General features: G+C 41.9%; 1 protein-coding gene across 1 annotated transcript in view; it reads right to left on the bottom strand.

Annotated features, from left to right (window-relative positions):
• Positions 1-20,472, bottom strand: part of PRKCH (protein kinase C eta) — a 220,270-nt gene that overhangs the window by 147,319 nt on the left and 52,479 nt on the right. Inside the window, exon 2 of the mRNA XM_030855165.2 lies at positions 496-559. Coding sequence (XP_030711025.1) covers positions 496-559 — 64 coding nt within the window. The remainder of the gene's footprint in view (positions 1-495; positions 560-20,472) is intronic.

Here is a 20,472-nt window from a genome sequence, read left to right as displayed (position 1 = left end):
TTTACCTCGATTTTTTAAATATGGGGAATGGGAGATGGAGGTAGCGCAAGGGGAAGAGGAACAGAATACCTTAAAGGACAGAATGAGATAAAGATTATAAGGAAGAAAACGCAATCCTTAAATTTTTAATACACTCCTAGGGCAAACTAAAAGGTTGGTCCAAAGCCAAAAATCTAAAATACAGTTTAATAGACATGAACCAAAAGAGGCAAGAACCTCTTGAACTAAGAACTAAGATGATGATGAATAAAAACAAAACCTCAGTGAGTATGTTAAACAAAACACAAGATTGCCAGAGTTAGCAAATATATTTAATCTGGCAACCCAAACCAAGAGACCATTAGACAACAAAATACCAACCAACCTGGTTTATACAGTCAATTTTTAAAGCGTCTTTTACAAAATGCTCTTTTTATATGCTCCATGATATAAATTCCTACTAAGTATGAACTAAGAGTACACAAATACCTGAAACCACCCCAAATTCATTCTTACCTTCAGTGAAACTTCCTGTTAGGGTTATTACAACAAATACTTTCCCTTCTGGCTCCAGATCCACCTAGAAAGAGAGAAAAAAAATTGTACGTTATATGCTAATTTTGAAGTATTTTTTTGTGGGCCTCAAATAATTCTTGACAGACAGGCCTCAAGGCACACATCACAGCCATAAATCAGATCTATGTTTTTCATTGAACAGTAGAGGGGCAGGAAACAAGTGACAGCACAAGAAACTGTAACGGATGAAAAGCAGATCTAAACGAAACCGTGCAATGTTTTCCCTCTCTCGAGTGTTTTCCTCTTCCCTTTTGGCTCTCTGTGATATTGATGAGCAACCATACACGTGGTCACTATTTTTGAGACGCCCCTAACTGATGTGCACCATTTGTAAGAACAATATTTTGCTAAACCACGTGGCAAGAGTTTGAAGTAGAGAAATAATGGCAACATAAAGGCAACGAACCAATGCCATGGGCAACCGCGTACCTTTAGTTTGAGGAAGTAAAGAGTTTGAATAGAAGAGTGCTGTCTCTGTCTACACCATCTCCACCTGAGTGCAGTTCATCCTCAGGGAGCACCAGGGGAGGCAGTACGTGAGCTGTCATTCACTCCTCTCGACTGTTCATGGGAACATCAACGTTCCTTCAAGTTCTTATCTATGAGTTGAGAAAACAAGACAGACGTTCTGCCAACGAGGCAGCGGTACGTCTTCTCACTAGAGCCAGTCCTCTGCACACACTCCCGTCTCCCAAAGACCTTCACACAGCATGGCCCCAGGATGGGGCAGGACCCTTTGTATCTGCTCTGACCACACTGGCCCAGGTAGGCAGGCTCTGCCCTCTTCATGCTAACCTTGAACTACCCATGAACACCTCTAAGCCACGGATTCTGAGGTTCTTTGGGGCTCCGATACATAAATTTACAATTGTCCTTAAATAAAATCTTGTCAGGTTTAGCCTATCGCTTCAGCTCTGCCTTTGACCTTTCGTCTAAGAGAGGGAGGTTCAGAGAAGCTGAGTATAGATATGGATGGTCTTTTGGGTAGAATCACATGGTACAGCGTCCAAACTAGACCAGGACACGGACTCCAGTCTGACTGCCGCAGCAGCTCTGCACTCTGGGCAAGGTCCTTAACCATGCCCAGCTTCACTGCTCCCATCTCCAAGTCCATAACGTCGTTATTCAGCATTTCCGACGTGGCTTCTGTCAGACAATCTCAAAGAGCCTTAACAGTACTATTTACTGTTTGTATTGTATCTATAGGTGACCAATACCGAAGAAAAGAAATGCACTGACCTTACCCTAGAGCTCACCACCACCTGTTTTTAAGTACTACACCCTGTTTATGCTTTTTCGAAATAAAAGATGCCTGTTTTATACTGACTGGGAGAGCTTCATCTATATAACAGCCAATTCTTATAAACCCTGCTGCCTTTTTCTGCATTCAGTCTGTTATCAGTGTGGTTACCACACCATAACTCACTCCAGTGTTCAAATCAGCTTCTTGCATCACGACTACTAACTTAACAATAGCCCCTTAACTATCTTAACACCACTTGTGAACCTTTATAGAACAGTTCTGAAAATAGAGCTCTCTGGAGAGATGACTAAACAGGATGTCAGTCTCTAATTGTCTCCACTCTCTGCCTCGACTTGTTTCAAGTCAAAAATATTTTATTTTTAAAAGCCACTCCCTCATCTTCAATATAAAAGCCTGGCAGAGCCACATACATGCACACACATTCGATCTCACAACATCAACTGCTGCTGGCACAGAAGGAGCTGCTGCCAGCCTCCCAACTGCCAGGCCACCTCCGAGATCCAGCCCGTAAACTCCCTCCAACACTGCCCGAGGGCCCACAAAACAAAGAAGGCTACGCCACCACATGGGCAGGAGCTGCTCTGACAGACAGCAGGAGACTCCAGCACTCAGAATCAGGAGCTCTCACAGTGCAACAGGTTCGAGCCTCATTTTTGACCCAAGTCACCATCACAGTGGAAATGTCAGACTCAAACGCCATCTGTAAGCCTAGTCCATCTAAGACCTCTGACCTTAGAACAGGGTTTTACCAACTGCAGGTCGAGACTCACTAGTGAGACATGAAAACCAGGTAGTGGGTTGCACACAACAGGGATTTTCAACTAGAATAAAGTGGAACAGAAAATATGAACAAGCCAAATAGTAAGGAAAAGCACCACGCCATGAAAATTCTGTTTGCGGTTTTATACGCGTGAGAATGGTACACTGGGTTTTGGTGTAAAACGTCTTCCTTAGTGCATCACAGAGAAACAGTTTGAAAATGCGGCCCTCGAGGTTATCTGCTTCACCTATACAGTGCTGATGGTTTGGCATCTATACATGGTGGTGGCCGCTTAGACACCTCCAGTGACAGCCAACTCACTTCCACCACAGCTGGCGTCTTTCATTCCTGTACCCCAGAGAAGATCCTTCTCTAACAGCAGAAATGCAGTGACCAATAGCTTCCATTCATTGACCCTAGTTTTGTCCCCTACTGCTGTAATGCATACTTTAGCTCTGCAGATTCTGGGAAGAGCACTTCAGCTTGATTGGAGAACCACCCTGCCCTCACATTAGTCCATGGCTCAGCTGAGAGTCTACTGCTGGTTCCAGAGCGGACATGTGACCCAGGCTTGCCAAACTGAGCACTGAATTCCCTCGGCCAAGATGACGGGCCTGGAGCTGGCATATGCCCTACATCTGGCCATCTGAGTAATTGCTCCTCTCAACCCTCAATCACTGGTGCAGGTTTGGGCACAAAATCCAAGTAGGTCCAATCAGGAATCCTGGATCTACAAGGAAGAAGTACGATCTCACTCCTGCTGAACTGTAATCTGGAAGGACATACACTTGGGAGTGTCTGGCACCATTCTTACTACCACACTGGGCTGGAGAATGAAGTCAATAAAGAAGGGAGAGCTAAGAGACAGAAAGAGACCGGGTCTTGATGTCATTTAAAGCCGTAGATCAAGCCCTGCTTGATTCTTCTGGATTTTCAGTTATTTGAGCCCATAACTTCCTTTTGCTTTAGCCAGTTTGAGTAGGGTTTTCTATCACTTTCACCCCAAAAGGCTTATCCAAATTGGCAGCCAAAGAGAATAAGTCATATATGTAAAGACAATCATCACCTCCCCTCTACACTTTCTAACGCCCAGGCCATCTCCCGCAATCTGTCCCCCTGCCTCTCTCTGGCACTGAAACAGCTCCTGTAACCCTTGTCACATCCCATGGTCAGATCCAAAGATGTGTCCATCTTCCCCTCAGCTGACCCGTCTGCCAGTATCTGATGTTCTTGCCTACTTCCTCCTTCATGAATCTCTCTTTAAACCCTGCTGCTCCTGAGTCCTCTTTTCCTTCCATTGGAAGATTCAGGCTTATGATTTCAAAACCCACCTGACATTCTTTGGGCGTAGGAGTAGGAGAAAAAACAAACATATCAGAACCTCCGAGAGGGTGTAGTCACATTCATTTCCTAAGTCTCAAGCACACACTTTATTCTCAAACCTATATATGCACCTTTTCTGAAAGTCTCCATCTCAGTGTCTCACTAAGACAAGTCCCTTTAATTCAACATGTCCAGAGTCCAAAGTCTTATCATGTACCCCCAAATGACTCCCCCGTTTCCCCAGCAGCCCAGGCTCCTCACTATGTGCATATAATCCTACCAGATCCCACCAAGTGCACTTTCTGAGCCTCTCTTAAACCTTCCCCTTCCTCTCCACTCCTCCTGCCCTGCCTCACCTTGCCCCTTGCAGGCGCCTTCTAGCTGGTTTCCATCTCCAGACTCATAATCCCCCAGCTGCTACCACTGACATTTCAAAAATGAAAATCTGACCATGTGACTTTCTAACTTAAAATCCTTCTATGTGTCCTCTCCCTTCTATAACAGCCGAACTCCTTAGCAGGGCACACAGCCCCATATGCTGTGTCCCTTACCATCCCAAACACACACAACCCATATCTCAGCATCTATAAATTATTTGTAGACTCTTCAGGGAGGCACATTATTTCATTTATAACCTTAGAGATCAACAAAATGTATTACGGGTCAGACAGCATAATGGAGAATGTAGTCAAAATGATGAAAAATATACATTACCTGTCTGAAGCTTATTGCCTAGTGATTTGAGGCATGCAATCTTTATACCTAGAAAATCCTTCTCTTTTTAACCTGTCAAACTCTTACTTGTCTATCGAGAATCAACTCAAAACTCACTTTTTACAGGAAGACCTCCTGAGACCTCTTTTAGACAGGTGGGCAACTCCACACCATTATAGAGACCATTGCTGGAACCCCTTCGTTGTTGTAGCCACTATGCCCTGGTCCCTTAGGACCCTGACTTGCACATAAGAGGACTGAAATGGTTTTGTGAATGAGTAAATTAACAGACAAGCAAGGATACTCCAAGCAGCTTCATAAAGGACATGGTTTTCTCCTCCTTTACCATTCTGATTGGTTTCCTCCAGATATGCTCCAATTTCTCCACATTCCCATGAAAGAGTGAACATCAGCCCGCAGGTGCATCAGACGCTAACAGGGCAAAGCAACATTATCACCAACTTTGATTTCAACAGTGACAGTGCCCTTTAGTGATGCAGCTACAGACTTCATGAACACTTTGAGAAGCCCCAGTGACCCAGCTTGAGTTTGCCATCAACTAAAACCTTTGCATCTTTTCTACATGCTGTAAGGCTCTGCTTCTCACATCCTGTGCAGTGCTTAGGCCCCAAATCCTAAGAGCTCCATATTTTTTCTGCAGAATTTCAGCTTGTTGCTCTGGGCTCCAAGGCTCACTAGATCCCAGATCCAGTCATTCAGTCACTCTCCTTGTCAGCTTTATGGCCTTCCAAATCAGGGCCTGGGTTACCCTGTCATCATCTAAGGCACTTACAGAATATCCACCATGACAGGGCTGAGGCCAGAGGGCCATGGAGGTCCCACATAGAAATGGATGTACTGTGCATACTTTCTGTAACAGTCATTCAGTGGGAAGTGAATATGCCAAGCCCTCTTTCCTACAGACCACTTCTATTAGTGAGAAGGGCAACTCCTGGGCCCTTGTCAAAACTCAGAAAGCAATGGCCTTTAAAAGTGACACTCTGACACACAAATAGATAAATCATCAAAACTCAGTGTAAACAAATGGTGCTGTAACTGGATGTCCATATACACAATAGTGAACTTCAACTCACACATTGTAACTTATACAAAAATTAACTCAAAATGGATCACAGACCTAAATGTAAAACCTAACACTTTAATACTTCAAGAAAAATACATCAGAGAAAATCTTTGGAACCTTGGATTAGGTAAATATTTCTTAGATATAAAACCAAAAGCACAGGGCTTCCCTGGTGGCGCAGTGGTTGGGAGTCCGCCTGCCGATGCAGGGGATGCGGGTTTGTGCCCCGGTCCAGGAGGATCCCACATGCTGCGGAGCAGCTGGGCCCATGAGCCATGGCCGCCGAGCCTGCGCGTCCGGAGCCTGTGCTCTGCAACGGGATAGGCCACAACAGTGAGAGGCCCGCGTACCGCAAAAAAAAAAAAAAAAAAAAAGCACAATCCGTGAAAAAAATGACAAATTGGACTTCATCTAAATTAAAATTTCTGCTCTTTGAAAGACACTGTCAAGGGAATGAAAGACAGGGCACAGATCAGGAGAAAATAGTGTAATTTTTTTCTCACTTGTATCCAAATAAAGACCTTGCAAAACTCTATAAGAAAACAACCCAACTTTTAAAAAATGGGCTTCATCACTTCATTTCACCAAAGAAGACATAATATAAAGATGGCAAATAAGTATATAAAAACAAGTTCAACCTCATTAATCATTAGAGAAATGCAGATTAAAACCACAATGCAATAACAATACATACCTATTATGAGGGCTAACACTAAAAAGTCTGACCATACTAAATGTAAGAATGTGGAGCAACTGGAATTCCCATATGTTGCTGATGCGACTATAAAATGGAACTATCACTTTGAAAACAGTTTGACATTTTCTTAAAATGTTACACATACACCTCCCATTTGATCCAGCCATTCAACTCTTAGGTATTTAACCAAGAATAAAGCAAGCATATGTTCAAAAATATGTATGCAAATGCTCAAGGCGCTTTTTAAAGAATATGATATAGCCATACAATGGAATAGTATTCAACAATAAAAAGAATAAACTATTGATGCATGCAACAACATGGAAAAATAGTAAATGAAAGAAGCCAAACACAAAACAGAACATACTGCCTAGAAAAAGAGAGACAACATACAGTTTAACCTGACTGTAAACATATAGTTTCTATAGCGGCAGAAAACATCAGTGGTTGCCTGGGGATGGGTAAGGGAAATAAGACAGGTGGGAGAGAGGGATTAAAAAGGGGCAGGAGAGTACCAAGACAATTAAATGGAGAAAGAGTACTCTTTTCAACAAATGGTGCTGGGACAACTGGATTCCACATGCAAAAGAATAAAAGCAGACCCCTACCTCACACCATATATAAATATGAACTCAAAATGGATCACAGACCTAAAAGTAAGAGCTAAAACTATAAAACTCTTAGAAGAAAATAGAGGAATAAATTTTCCTGACTTTGGGTTAGGCAACGGTTCCTTAGATATGACATCAAAATTACAAGTGACAAAAAATGATAAATTGGACTGCATCAAAGTTTAAAACTTCTGTGGTATAAAAACAAACAAGTGTCTACCTCTCTCTGCCCAAATGCCCTTTCCAAAGTGCCACTCTCATCAACTTTCCTCCATCTAAGCCTCCAGAGGCTTCCTAGTGCCTTCAGAAGAAAACTCACTCTCCTTTACCTGGCTTTCCAGGGCACTGTGGGCTCCCCACTAACTAACCCAAACCTGTTTTTCAAATTTTCATTCTTTAAACCTACTCTTCTAGTCAGGTCCATCTCCTCACTATGTCACAGCCACACCTGTGCTCGTGCTGCTGTCTCTACTTAGAAAGCCTTTCTCTCTTCACCTATCCACTCATTCCAACATTGACTGAATGACTCCTAGGGTCAGGATCACTGCCAGGTGCTCAGGATTTCCCAGAGAAGCTCCCTGAGGCTGCAGGTGGAAGAAGCAGCTGAGTGTACCTGGCAAAGATGATGTAGCTACAGAAGCTGAAGGAAGAAACTTTTGCCAGGAAGATCTCACATGCACATTGATCCCTGCAGTCTCAAAATTCCTTTCTTGATTATTATCTTACTATTTATTGATACCCTTAACAATTAGATAAAATTTCATAGACTTACATCTCATCACTTGCAGTTAAGTCTGTAAGCTCCTTTCCAGTGGGATCTGACACTTTTTTTTTTTTTTTGCGGTACGTGGGCCTGTCACGGTTGTGGCCTCTCCCGTTACGGAGCGCAGGCTCCGGACATGCAGACTCAGCGGCCATGGCTCACGGGCCTAGCTGCTCCGTGGCATGTGGGATCTTCCCGGACCGGGGCACGAACCCGTGTCCCCTGCATCGGCAGGCGGACTCTCAACCACTGCGCCACCAGGGAAGCCCGGATCTGACACTTTTTTATTCCCCGAAGGGCCTAGCAGAGTTCCTTGAACCAAGTAAACACTCAAAAAATATCTGTTGATTTGGTCTAATGAGCTGAATTGGAAGGTCATCTGACCACCTCAATTTCATCACCTATAAAGTGGGAATGATAGTATTTTATCCTGTAATAAACACTCTGACAGCACTTTGTAAAATATAAAAGCACTTCAAGATGGCTCCACGGCAAACCAGTAGCATATGGACTACACAGGCCCCCTCCTTAAGGATCATACTCTGCTCACTTGACGAGCCAACTGATCGCCAGCCCCCCTCCTCCACCACACACCCTGAGCCAGTGTTTCCTTTCCTTTGGCATCACTTTGCAGAAGTTGGGCAAGTCACCTATATCCCTGACTCGGTCTTCTTGCCCATGAAATGAGAGGATTGTTAAAAAAAACCTTTCTAGCTCTAATATTCCATGATTCTAAACAGGCTTGGATAAAAGCCTGCAGACAGGACTCAACGGAAACACTCATTTAATTAACTGGTAATAATTTACAACCATTTCCCTTCACAGAAGGCATTAGAATTGATCACAGGCAGGAAACTTCTGGCTACTTAATTTTCATCTCAGCCTGGGATAAGCAAAAGGCCCTAGCATATTAAAAGAAAAAAAAGAACAATCCTTTATTGGGCAAAGGTAGAAGGTTCACCAAAACTCTATGGGCCTTGGGCCAGACATCTGTGATATTCAGATTCTTGGCTAGGTGGATCATTTCTATAACTTTTCTAGGTCTTACTCCAGGGATAAGTAACTAAAGAACTTAAAAACATGATAAAGCATTTCATAATTCTCTTCCAGCTAAAACCATGAGACTTGAAAATGAGAGTTCAAATTCTTAAAGGAAAAAAAATTTCTTTACGGAATTGTACCAATAACCAACGAGGAGACATGTAGCTATGATCTTTAGTAACAGAAATAACAGTTACTGTGTCTTGAATTCATCAATGTGCAGGAGCCCTGCCAGGTAGGTGCCTGACCTACCTTATTTCTCACCTTCACCCCCTGCAAGGTATCACCACCACCATTACAGATGGGAAAATGAAGGCTCCATGAGGTTATGGAATTCACCAGCAGAGAAGGCCAAGCCAAGATACAGACTCAGGGAAGACCCCGCCCCAGTTCCACACCAGCCTCCCTGTAGGCTGCTGTGCCTGCACCTGCCTGCACGTTTGCCTGATGCCTTCTGTTCCACCCGAACCAGCCTGCCCAAGCCTTGGCATGTTAGGTCACTCGCATCACCCGTCTCCCTGGGAACCTGGGCTAGACTTGTGCCCTCGGCACCTGAGGGTGCTCCCGGCCAAATGCCGAGCCTCGGTGTTCCAGCCCTGCTTCCTCACTGCCAAGGCCAGTGGGAGTGGCATCAGCCTGATGGTGTCGCCTGATGGCTCTTCACAAGGGCATGTGGCAAGTCTGTGCTGGGGCTAGCAGAATGCAGAGGGCAGCTCAGGTTCCACTAGTCAGCTGCCTGGAGGACTTGAGTCAGGGTCATGTGCTGCAGACACACAGCGCATCGCTTCGCCATGGGAAGGAGTTTAAAGGAAAAGGGGGTGAATGAGGCAAACCCTATGTCCCTGCTGATTTTCTGTTTTTGCAACCAGACAAGGTTTATGTGTTAAAAGCACACTAAAAAGCACCACAGATTAAAAACGATCAGAAAAAGAAGATGGCAAAAACTGAACAGAAAGGTGAGACTTATCAAATACGACTATAGTTTAAAGCGAAGGAAAATACTATCTTTAGTCAGTGATTAAATCCTCATCTTTCTAAGTCTGGACCCTCCATGTGGTCGAAGAGGATGGTGGGGAAAGAGCCCTCGGCTGTGACCACAGCTCTGGTGGCAGGTCATCTGGCTTCTGCACCTAGACAATAAAGGTGGACAACTAGGCTTTTAAGTCCTTTTCATATCTAAGATTCTACGACTCCAAGCCACAAACAGGTTCTGAACTCCACAGAGGACGTAAAGACTACAGAAGAGTATGCCTCTCAGATGCATAAAGCCTCATGGTAACTCTTCCCCACCCCCAGCTAAACATACCCAATCACTGCATATTTAAACTTAGAGTTATTTCAATTCAGAGCCCATTACCCCTATGTCCTAGTGTAAATAGTGTAACTCCTGGCAAAAGGGGAATTCTTTTGTATTAAAATTAGTTTTTCAAAGTGTCCCTGACCAAAATGAAAAACCAGGAATAAATAGTCCAGATTGGATATCTCTGAGGACTAAAATACTTTTTGTTTGCCAAGGAGAAGGCTAAGGATAGATAGATAGAAATGGTCTATTGTACAAGTGCTGTGTGTGTGTCTCTCAATCTTTGACTCCAATATCCAAGGGATTGAAAATGTCAATTAGATGATGGGATGCCTTAGGCTCTTCAAAACACTCCACTACAATTCCTCCCTCTTTACCTCCTAGGGAGTTCAATTCTGTGCTGGGAGGCCTACCTGACACCTCCTTTGTGAAGGAGGACAGAGGTTCTGAAGGGATCTTCCCAGCCCAGGAGATCCAGAGCTGCTGGTACTCCTGATGGACCAAAAAGGGTGGGCTGAGCTCTTCTGGAGTCAAATGCCCACCCTTGAAACCAGCAGGGGACTCTCAGAACAGCACCCCCCAGAGCTAAGAGGGTACTTGCTTTCTCCTCCAATAAGGTGTCTGCCCCGCAAGGACCTCATGCCAGAGCAGACCCTAAACTGAGAGAGGAACCATGGTCGTTGTGTTCCCTACATCAAAGAACACTTTAAAAGGGCACATTCACCATGATCTCAATCCTTCTCTTTTCTGTTCCATAGACCCTTCCGGAAGAGAACGTAACTCTGTCCTTGCCAGGATAAGGTATTAAATGAAAGGGACAGGTGGCCTTTGGACTGTGGCTGGAGGAGAGGATTGCCATCCTTGCCCACCCTCCTGCTCAGTGGTCTCACAGCCCCCTTCCTTCTTCACAGCTTCTCTGGGTTGCCTGGGGAGAGCTCTCGGCACCCCCAGTGAGCCTCCCCGAGGTGAAGCTCCCACAAGGATGGAGACATACTAGGAGGTGGAGAGTCTCAGTTTTGCTACAGAAGATTTCAGGTTTTTTTAAAAAAAAGATATAAACAAATCCAGAATTATTCTACATTGTAATGGAGGAAGAAAGCAAAACCAAAGCAAGGAGTAAGTCAAACTATACAGCATACTTAAGCATTTAAGAGGTTTGTTTGTTTGTTTGTTGTTGTTTTTACTATGGCATTCTTTTCAGCATTGACTTGAGGTCTTTTTGTTTCCCAAGCGGCATGAGGGATTAGTTCCCCCACCAGGGATCGAACCCACTCCCCTTGCAGTGGAAGAACAGAGTCTTAACCACTAGACAGCCGGGGAAGTCTCTCAAGATGTTTTATAGATGTGTCTACTTAATTTCTCATTGCTCAGACTCTTGGTCACCTTTAGATAACTGTGAATCTGAAGGAACATTAGAAAATACATCAAGCCCAAGGTCTCTCCCAAGGGTTATCTGGTGAAACTTTCACTCCTTTTGGCCTCCCAGAGGGAAGGGAAGAGGAAAGCTTTGCCAAAATGGACATGGGTGCCCTACCTAGAAATACAGGTAGCAGTTTTCCAGGTGGGCCAGGGAAGGGGAGACAGAGCGGAAGTATGTGCAAATGCACTGAGGACTATTAGGATTGCGTATGGTGGAATGCAGGCTGTGTAAATGAGATGGGTCAGAAACTAGGCTGGAGAGGAAAAGCTATCAGGTCAACAGTGGCCTCCTGGCACCCTGGAAGGCTAGCTCTTATCCCAGGGCAATGGGGAGCCGCTGAGGGGTTTCAATCTGCAAAGTTTCAGGATTATACCAATATGATAGAGCCCTACAGACAGGGTGTTGGGATTATAAGGGGAGAGAAGCTCGTGGTGGAGATACATATTCAAAGGCTATTCTGTTGGTCTTAGTAAAGGTTGCAGGTGACCTGAGCTAAGCCAGCAGCAGAGCGGATGGAGAGGGGGAGGCAGACGGGGGAAGACAAGGGAGGGAGCAGCAGCTGTACTTTGTAATCAGAGGTGGGGTAGAAGGTAAAAGAGAAGTGGTCACAGAGAGTCACCAGGCCAATGACAATCTTGGTGGCATTAAATGAGACAGAGACTTGTAATGGACAGCTACTTGTAAAAAAATGAAATTAGAACATTCTCTAATACCATACACAAAAATAAACTCAAAATGGACTAAAGACCTAAATGTAAGACCAGATACTCTAAAATTCCTAGAGGAAAACATAGGCAGAACACTCTATGACATACATCACAGCAATATTTCTTTGGATCCGCCTCCTAGAGTAATGGAAATAAAAGCAAAAATAAACAAATGGGACCTAATTAAACTTAAAAGCTTTTGCACAGCAAAGGAAACCATAAATAAAACAAAAAGACCACCTACAGAATGGGAGAAAGTATTTGCAAATGATGCTACAATTAAGAGCTTAATTTCCAAAATACACAAACAGCTCAATATCAAAAAAACTAAACAACCCAATCAAAAAATGGGCAGAAGACCTAAATAGACATTTCTCCAAAGAAGACATACAGTTGACAACAGGCACATGAAAAGATGCTCAGCATTGCTAATTATTAGAGAAATGCAAATCAAAACTACAATGACGTATCACTTCACACTGGCCAAAATGGCCATCATCAAAATGTCTACAAATAATAAATACTGGAGAGGGTGTAGAGAAAAAGGAAACCTCCTGCACTGTTGGTGGGAATGTAAACTGGTGCAGGCACTATGGATGTTCTTTAAAAAACTAAAAGTAGAGTTACCATATGATCCAGCAATCCCACTCCTGGGCATATATCTGGAGAAAACAATAATTGGAAAAGATACATGCACCCCAATGTTCACAGCAGCACGTTAACAATAGCCAAGACATGGAAGCAATGTAAATGTCCACTGACAAATGAATGGATAAAGAAAATGTGGTGTGTGTGTATGTATGTAAACACACACATACACACACACACACACACACACACACACACACACTGGAATATTATTTGGCCATAAAAAAGAATGAAATAATGCCATTTATAGCAACATGGATGGACCTAGAGATTATCAAACTAAGTGAAGTGAGTCAGACAAAGACGAATATCATATGTTATCACATATGTGGAATCTAAAAAAAGATACAAATGAACTTCTTTACAAAACAGAAATGGACTCACATACACAGAAAACAAACTTATGGTTACCAAAGGGGAAAGGGGGGAGGAATAAATTAGGAGTTTGGGATTAACATATGCACATTACTATATATAAAATAGATAACCAACAAGGACCTACTATACAGCACAGGGAACTATATTCAGTATCTTTTAATAACCTATAATAGAAAAGAGTAAATATGTATATATATACATATATTTATATATTTATAACTGAATAACTTTGCTGTACACTCGAAACTAACACAACATTTTAAGTCAACTATACTTCAGTTAAAAAAAGAAATAGAGCAGAAGCAAGAAGAACTACAATCCTGCAGCCTGTGGAAGAAAAATCACATTCACAGAAAGATAGACAAGATGAAAAGGCAGAGGGCTATGTACCAGAGAAAGGAACAAGATAAAATCCCAGAAAAACAACTAAATGAACTGGAGATAGGCAACCTTCCAGAAAAAGAATTCAGAATAATGATAGTGAAGATGATCCAGGACCTTGGAAAAAGAATGGAGGCAAAGATCGAGAAGATGCAAGAAATGTTTAACAAAGAGTTAGAAGAAATAAAGAACAAACAGAGATGAACAATACAATAAGTGAAATGAAAAATACACTAGAAGGAATCAATAGCAGAATAACTGAGGCAGAAGAACGCATAAGTGACCTGGAAGACAGAATGGTGGAATTCACTGCTGCAGAACAGAATAAAGAAAAAAGAATGAAAAGAAATGAAGACAGCCTAAGAGACCTCTGGGACAACATTAAACGCAACAACATTTGCATTATAGGGTCTCAGAAGGAGAAGAGACAGAGAAAGGACCAGAGAAAATACTTGAAGAGATTATAGTCGAAAATTTCCTTAACATGGGAAAGGAAATAGCCACCCACGTCCAGGAAGCGCAGCAAGTCCCATACAGGATAAATCCAAGGAGAAACACGCCGAGACACATAGTAATAAAATTGGCAAAAATTAAAGACAAAGAAAAATTATTGAAAGCAGCAAGGGAAAAATGACAAATAACATACAAGGGAACTCCCATAAGGTTAACAGCTGATTTCTCAGCAGAAACTCTACAAGCCAGAAGGGAGTGGCATGATATACTTAAAGTGATGAAAGGGAAGAAACTACAACCAAGGTTACTCTACCTGGCAAGGATCTCATTCAGATTTGATGGAGAAATCAAAACCTTTACAGACAAGCAAAAGCTAATAGAATTCATCACCACCAAAGCAGCTCTACAACAAATGTTAAAGGAACTTCTCTAAGTGGGAAACACAAGAGAAGGAAAGGAACTACAAACCCAAAACAATTAAGAAAATGGTCATAGGAACCTACATATTGATAATTACCTTAAACATGAATGGATTAAATGTTCCAACCAAAAGACACAGACTTGCTGAATGGATACAAAAACAAGACCCATCTATATGCTGTCTACAAGAGACGCACTTCAGACCTAGGGACACATACAGACTGAAAGTGAGGGGATGGAAAAAGATATTCCATGCAAATGGAAATCAAAAGAAAGCTGGAGTAGCAATACTCATATCAGATATAATAGACTTTAAAATAATGTTACAAGAGACAAGGAAGGACACTACATAATAATCAAGGGATCAATCCAAGAAGAAGATATAACAATTATAAATATATATGCACCCAACATAGGAGCACCTCAATACATAAGGCAACTGCTAACAGCTATAAAAGAGGAAATCGATAGTAACACAATAATAGTGGGGGACTTTAACACCTAACTTACACCAGTGGAAAGATCATTCAAAATGAAAAATAAATAAGGAAACAGAAGCTTTAAATGACACAATAGGCCAGATAGATTTAATTGATATTTATAGGACATTCCATCCAAAAACAGCAGATTACACTTTCTTCTCAAGTGCTCACAGAACATTCTCAAGGATAGATCACATCTTGGGTCACAAATCAACCCTCAGTAAATTTTTAAAAATTGAAATCATATCAAGCATCTTTTCTGACCACAATGCTATGAGATTAGAAATCAATTACAGGGGAAAAAACCATAAAAAACACAAACACATGGAAGCTAAACAATACGTTACTAAATAACCAAGAGATCACTGAAGAAATCAAAGAGGAAATCAAAAAATACCTAGAGACAAATGACAAAGAAAACACGATGATCCAAAACCTATGGGATGCAGCAAAAGCAGTTCTAAGACGGAAGTTTATAGCTATACAAGCCTACCTCAAGAAATTAGAAAAATCTCAAATAAACAATCTAACCTTACACCTAAAGGAACTAGAGAAAGAACAAACAAAACCCAAAGTTAGCAGAAGGAAAGAAATCATAAAGATCAGAGCAGAAATAAATGAAATAGAAACAAAGAAAACAATAGCAAAGATGAATAAAACTAAAAGCTGATCCTTTGAGAAGATAAACAAAATTGATAAACCATTAGCCAGACTCATCAAGAAAAAGAGGGAGAAGACTCAAATCAGTAAAATTAGAAATGAAAAAGGAGAAGTTACAACAGACACTGCAGAAATACAAAGCATCCTAAGAGACTACTATAAGCAACTCTAGCCAATAAAATGGACAACCTCAAAGAAATGGACAAATTCTTAGAAAGGTATAACCTTCCAAGACTGAACCAGGAAGAATTAGAAAATATGAACAGACCAATCACAAGTAATGAAATTGAAACTGTGATGAAAAATCTTCCAACAAACAAAAGTCCAGGACCAGATGGCTTCACAGGTGAATTCTATCAAACATTTAGAGAACAGCTAACACCCATCCTTCTCAAACTCTTCCAAAAAATGACAGAGGAAGGAACACTCCCAAACTCATTCTATGAGGTCACCATCACCCTGATAATAAAACCAGACAAAGATACTACAAAAAAAGAAAATTACAGACCAATATCACTGATGAATATAGATGCAAAAATCCTCAACAAAATACTAGCAAACAGAATCCAACAACACATTAAAAGGATCATACACCACAATCAAGTGGGATTTATCCCAGGGATGCAAGGATTCTTCAATATACGCAAATCAATCAATGTGATACACTATATTAACAAATTGAAGAATAAAAACCATATGATCATCTCAATAGATGCAGGAAAAGCTTTTGACAAAATTCAACACCCATTTATGATAAAAACTCTCCAGAACGTGGGTATAGAGGGAACCTACCTCAACATAATAAAGGCCATATATGACAAACCCACAGCAAACATCATTCTCAATGGTGAAAAACTGAAAGCATTTCCTCTAAGATCAGGAATGAGACATGGATGTCCACTCTCACCACTATCATTCAACATAGTTTTGGAAGTCCTAGCCATGGCAATCAGAGAAGGAAAAGAAATAAAAGGAATACAAATTGGAAAAGAAGTAAAACTGTCACTGTTTGCAGATGACATGATACTATACATAGAGAACCCTAAAAATGCTACCAGAAAACTACTAGAGCTAATCAATGAATTTGGTAAAGTTGCAGGATACAAAATTAATGCACAGAAATCTCTTGCATTCCTACACGTTAATGATGAAAAATCTGAAAGAGAAATTATGGAAACACTCCCATTTACCAGTGCAACAAAAAGAATAAAATAACTAGGACTAAACCTATCTAGGGAGACAAAAGACCTGTATGCAGAAAACTATAAGACACTGATGAAAGAAATTAAAGATGATGCCAACAGATGGAGAGATACACCATGTTCTCGGATTGGAAGAACTAATACTGTGAAAATGACTATACTACCCAAAGCAATCTACAGATTCACTGCAATCCCTATCAAATTACCAATGGCATTTTTTACAGAACTAGAACAAAAAATCTTAAAATTTGTATGGAGACACAAAAGACCCTGAATAGCCAAAGCAGTCTTGAGGGAAAGAAACAGAGCTGGAGGAATCAGACTCCCTGACTTCAGACTGTACTACAAAGCTCCAGTCATCAAGACAATATGGTAGTGGCACAAAAACAGAAATATAGATCAATGGAACAGAAAGCCCAGAGATAAACCCACACACCTATGGTCAGCTAACCTATGACAAAGGAGGCAAGGATATGCAATGGAGAAAAGGCAGTCTCTTCAATAAGTGGTGCTGGGAAAACTGGACAGCTACATGTAAAAGAATGAAATTAGAACACTCCCTAACACCATACACAAAAATAAACTCAAAATGGATTAGAGACCTAAATGAAAGACCGGACACCATAAAACATTTAGAGGAAAACATAGGAAGAACACTCTTTGACATAAATCACAGCAAGATATTATTTGATCCACCTCCTAGCGTAATGGAAATAAAAACAAAAATAAACAAATGGGACCTAATGAAACTTCAAAGCTTTTGCACAGCAAAGGAAACCATAAACAAGATGAAAAGACAATCCTCAGAATGGGAGAAAATACTTGCAAATGAATCAACGGACAAAGGATTAATCTCCAAAATATTTAAACAGCTCATGCAGCTCAATATTAAAAAAACAAAGAATCCAATCAAAAAATGGGCAGAAGACCTAAATAGACATTTCTCCAAAGAAGACATACAGGTGGCCACAAAGCAAACGAAAAGCTGCTCAACATCACCAATTATTAGAGAAATGCCAATCAAAACTACAATGAGGTACCACCACACACCAGTTAAAATGGGCATCATCAGAAAATCTACAAACAACAATTGCTGGGTGTGGAGAAAAGGGGAACCCTCTTGCACTGTTGGTGGGAATGTAAATTGATACAGCCACAATGGAGAACAGTATGGAGGTTCCTTAAAAAACTAAAAATAGAATTACCATATGATCCAGCAATCCCACTACTGGGCATATACCCAGAGAAAACCATAATTCAAAAAGACACATGTGGGCTTCCCTGGTGGTGCAGTGGTTGAGAGTCCGCCTGCCGATGCAGGGGACATGGGTTCGTGCCCCGGTCCGGGAAGATCCCACATGCCGCGGAGCGGCTGCGCCCATGAGCCGTGGCCGCTGAGCCTGTGCGTCCGGAGCCTGTGCTCCGCAACGGGAGAGGCCACAACAGCGAGAGGCCCGCGTACAGAAAAAACAAAAACAAAAACAAAATAATAAAAAAAAAGACACATGCACCCCAACGTTCATTGCAGCACTATTTACAATAGCCCGCTCATGGAAGCAACCTAAATGCCCATCGACAGATGAATGGATAAAGAAGATGTGGTACATATATACAATGGAATATTACTCAGCCATAAAAAGGAACGAAGCTGGGTTGCTTGTTGAGACGTGGATGGATCTAGAGACTGTCATACACAGTGAAGTAAGTAAGAAAGAGAAAACCAAATATTGTATATTAACGCATATCTGTGGAACCTAGAAAAATGGTACAGATGAACTGGTTTGCAGGACAGAAATTGAGACACAGATGTAGGGAACAAATGTATGGACACCAAGGGGGGAAAGTGGCAGGGGGTGGGGGTGGTGGTGTGATGAATTGGGCGATTGGGATTGACATGTATACACTGATGTGTATAAAATTGATCACTAATAAGACCCTGCTCTTTAAAAAAGAATTAAATTTAATTTAAAAAAGAAGCAATCGCTGGGCTAGGGCAGAGCTTCAGCTGAGTTGAGGCCCGAAGGCAAGTTTCAATAAGCAGGAAGAGACCCTGTGAGTCAGGAGCACATCATGAGCAGAGATAGATCCAGTAGCAGAACACAAACTAAACCAGCGTGAATGAAGAAGTGTCCATTCAGAGGAGCAAGAGAGAAGGTTAGAGGCAAAACTGAAGAAAGAGCTGCACTTAGAGAATTTTAACCTTATTAAAGATGAGACACTAGAGGTTTTTGATTATGTAAATTGATGGACAGTAACATGTAAAAGGGGCATTTTATCTACTAGACCAATGAATGAGGGAGAGTATGGTCTAGAAATATGAAAGGTTTCGTAAGGATGGAATCAGTGGAAATTAAAATCATATGAAAAGAAAAAGCAGTAGGAAAGTCAAAGGAATATTGAATCTGAGGCCCAGGTGACCTAGGATCAGAGGTCAGCAAACTATGGCCCACAGGCCAATTTCAGGCCACTGCCTGTTTTTGTTAAGTAATGCTTTACTGAAACACAGAGACACCCATTTTTATTTAAATATTGTCTGTGGCTGCTGTTATGCTACAAGGGCAGAGACGAGTGGTTGTGACTAAGACCTTATGAGCCACGAAGACAAAAATATTTACTGGCTGGCTCTGTACAGAAAAAGTCTGCCAACCTCTGTTGCCATTAATCAAGCAGGGAACTCAGGGGGAAGGAACATGTTTTAGAAGGAAGGAAATGAGTTCAAATTTGGACACAAAGGAACCCAAATAGAAACAACTGGCAAGAAGATAAAACTAAAGACAAACTGTGGAGTGAAGATCAGGCTGGAGCTCTCATTTAGGGATCTTTCTCAAAAGGTGGTCACTAAGAGTCTGAAATTCTTCAAGAAAGAGCACAGGAAAGGGAGAAATAATAAGAACCAGAGATGCAATCCGAGGGGTGGGGGGAATTCGCCCAAGTGTGGTATCATGGGACATGGGAGGAAGCAGCTTCAGAAAAGAAGAGACATGCTACAGAGGTGTAGGAAGATAAAGACTTTAATGGGATCCCCAGGCTTGGGAACCGGGAGGTAACAGCTGGCCTTCCTCCATGATACCCACCCGCTCCTTAGCAGCTCTGTTGGAATGGTCCTCCTCATACTTAGCCAAAGTCCATCCATATTGCTATACCCTCTACCTGCAAGTTTAATTCCCCCTCTAAAATTTACCCTGCCAAGAGAAGGGGGGTGGGGAAAAGGAGAGCAAACAGCACAGAAGCAAGAAGGAATATGTAGTTTAGTTAAATAGTTGAATTAAGCTGGAAGGTAAAGCTAGAAATGCAAGTTGTACCTTGGATGCCAAGTTAAGAGTTTAAATTTAAGAAAAATTAGACTAGCAATAGTAGAGGAGGCCAGGCTGGGAGACAAGGTAGAGGGGGTGACCGGACTGGGGGAAAAGGACACAGTTAAGAGTTTATTCCAATGGTACAGATAGGTGGTTGGGGGGAGACAGGAAGGAAAGATTATAGGAGCTCAGTACGGCTTGGGGGCTAAGGGCCAGGGAGGCTGAAAAACCAAGGGCTCCAGGATCTGGAAGCCTGGAAGACTTACCCTGGAAGAAGTAAGAGAATCTAGAAGGTCAGTTGGTTTAGGTTGAC

The sequence above is a fragment of the Globicephala melas genome, chromosome 2 (genome assembly GCF_963455315.2).
Source record: "Globicephala melas chromosome 2, mGloMel1.2, whole genome shotgun sequence".
NCBI lineage: Eukaryota > Metazoa > Chordata > Mammalia > Artiodactyla > Delphinidae > Globicephala > Globicephala melas.
Note: the sequence above shows the minus strand (reverse complement) of the source record. Positions and strands in the feature narration are given on the sequence as shown.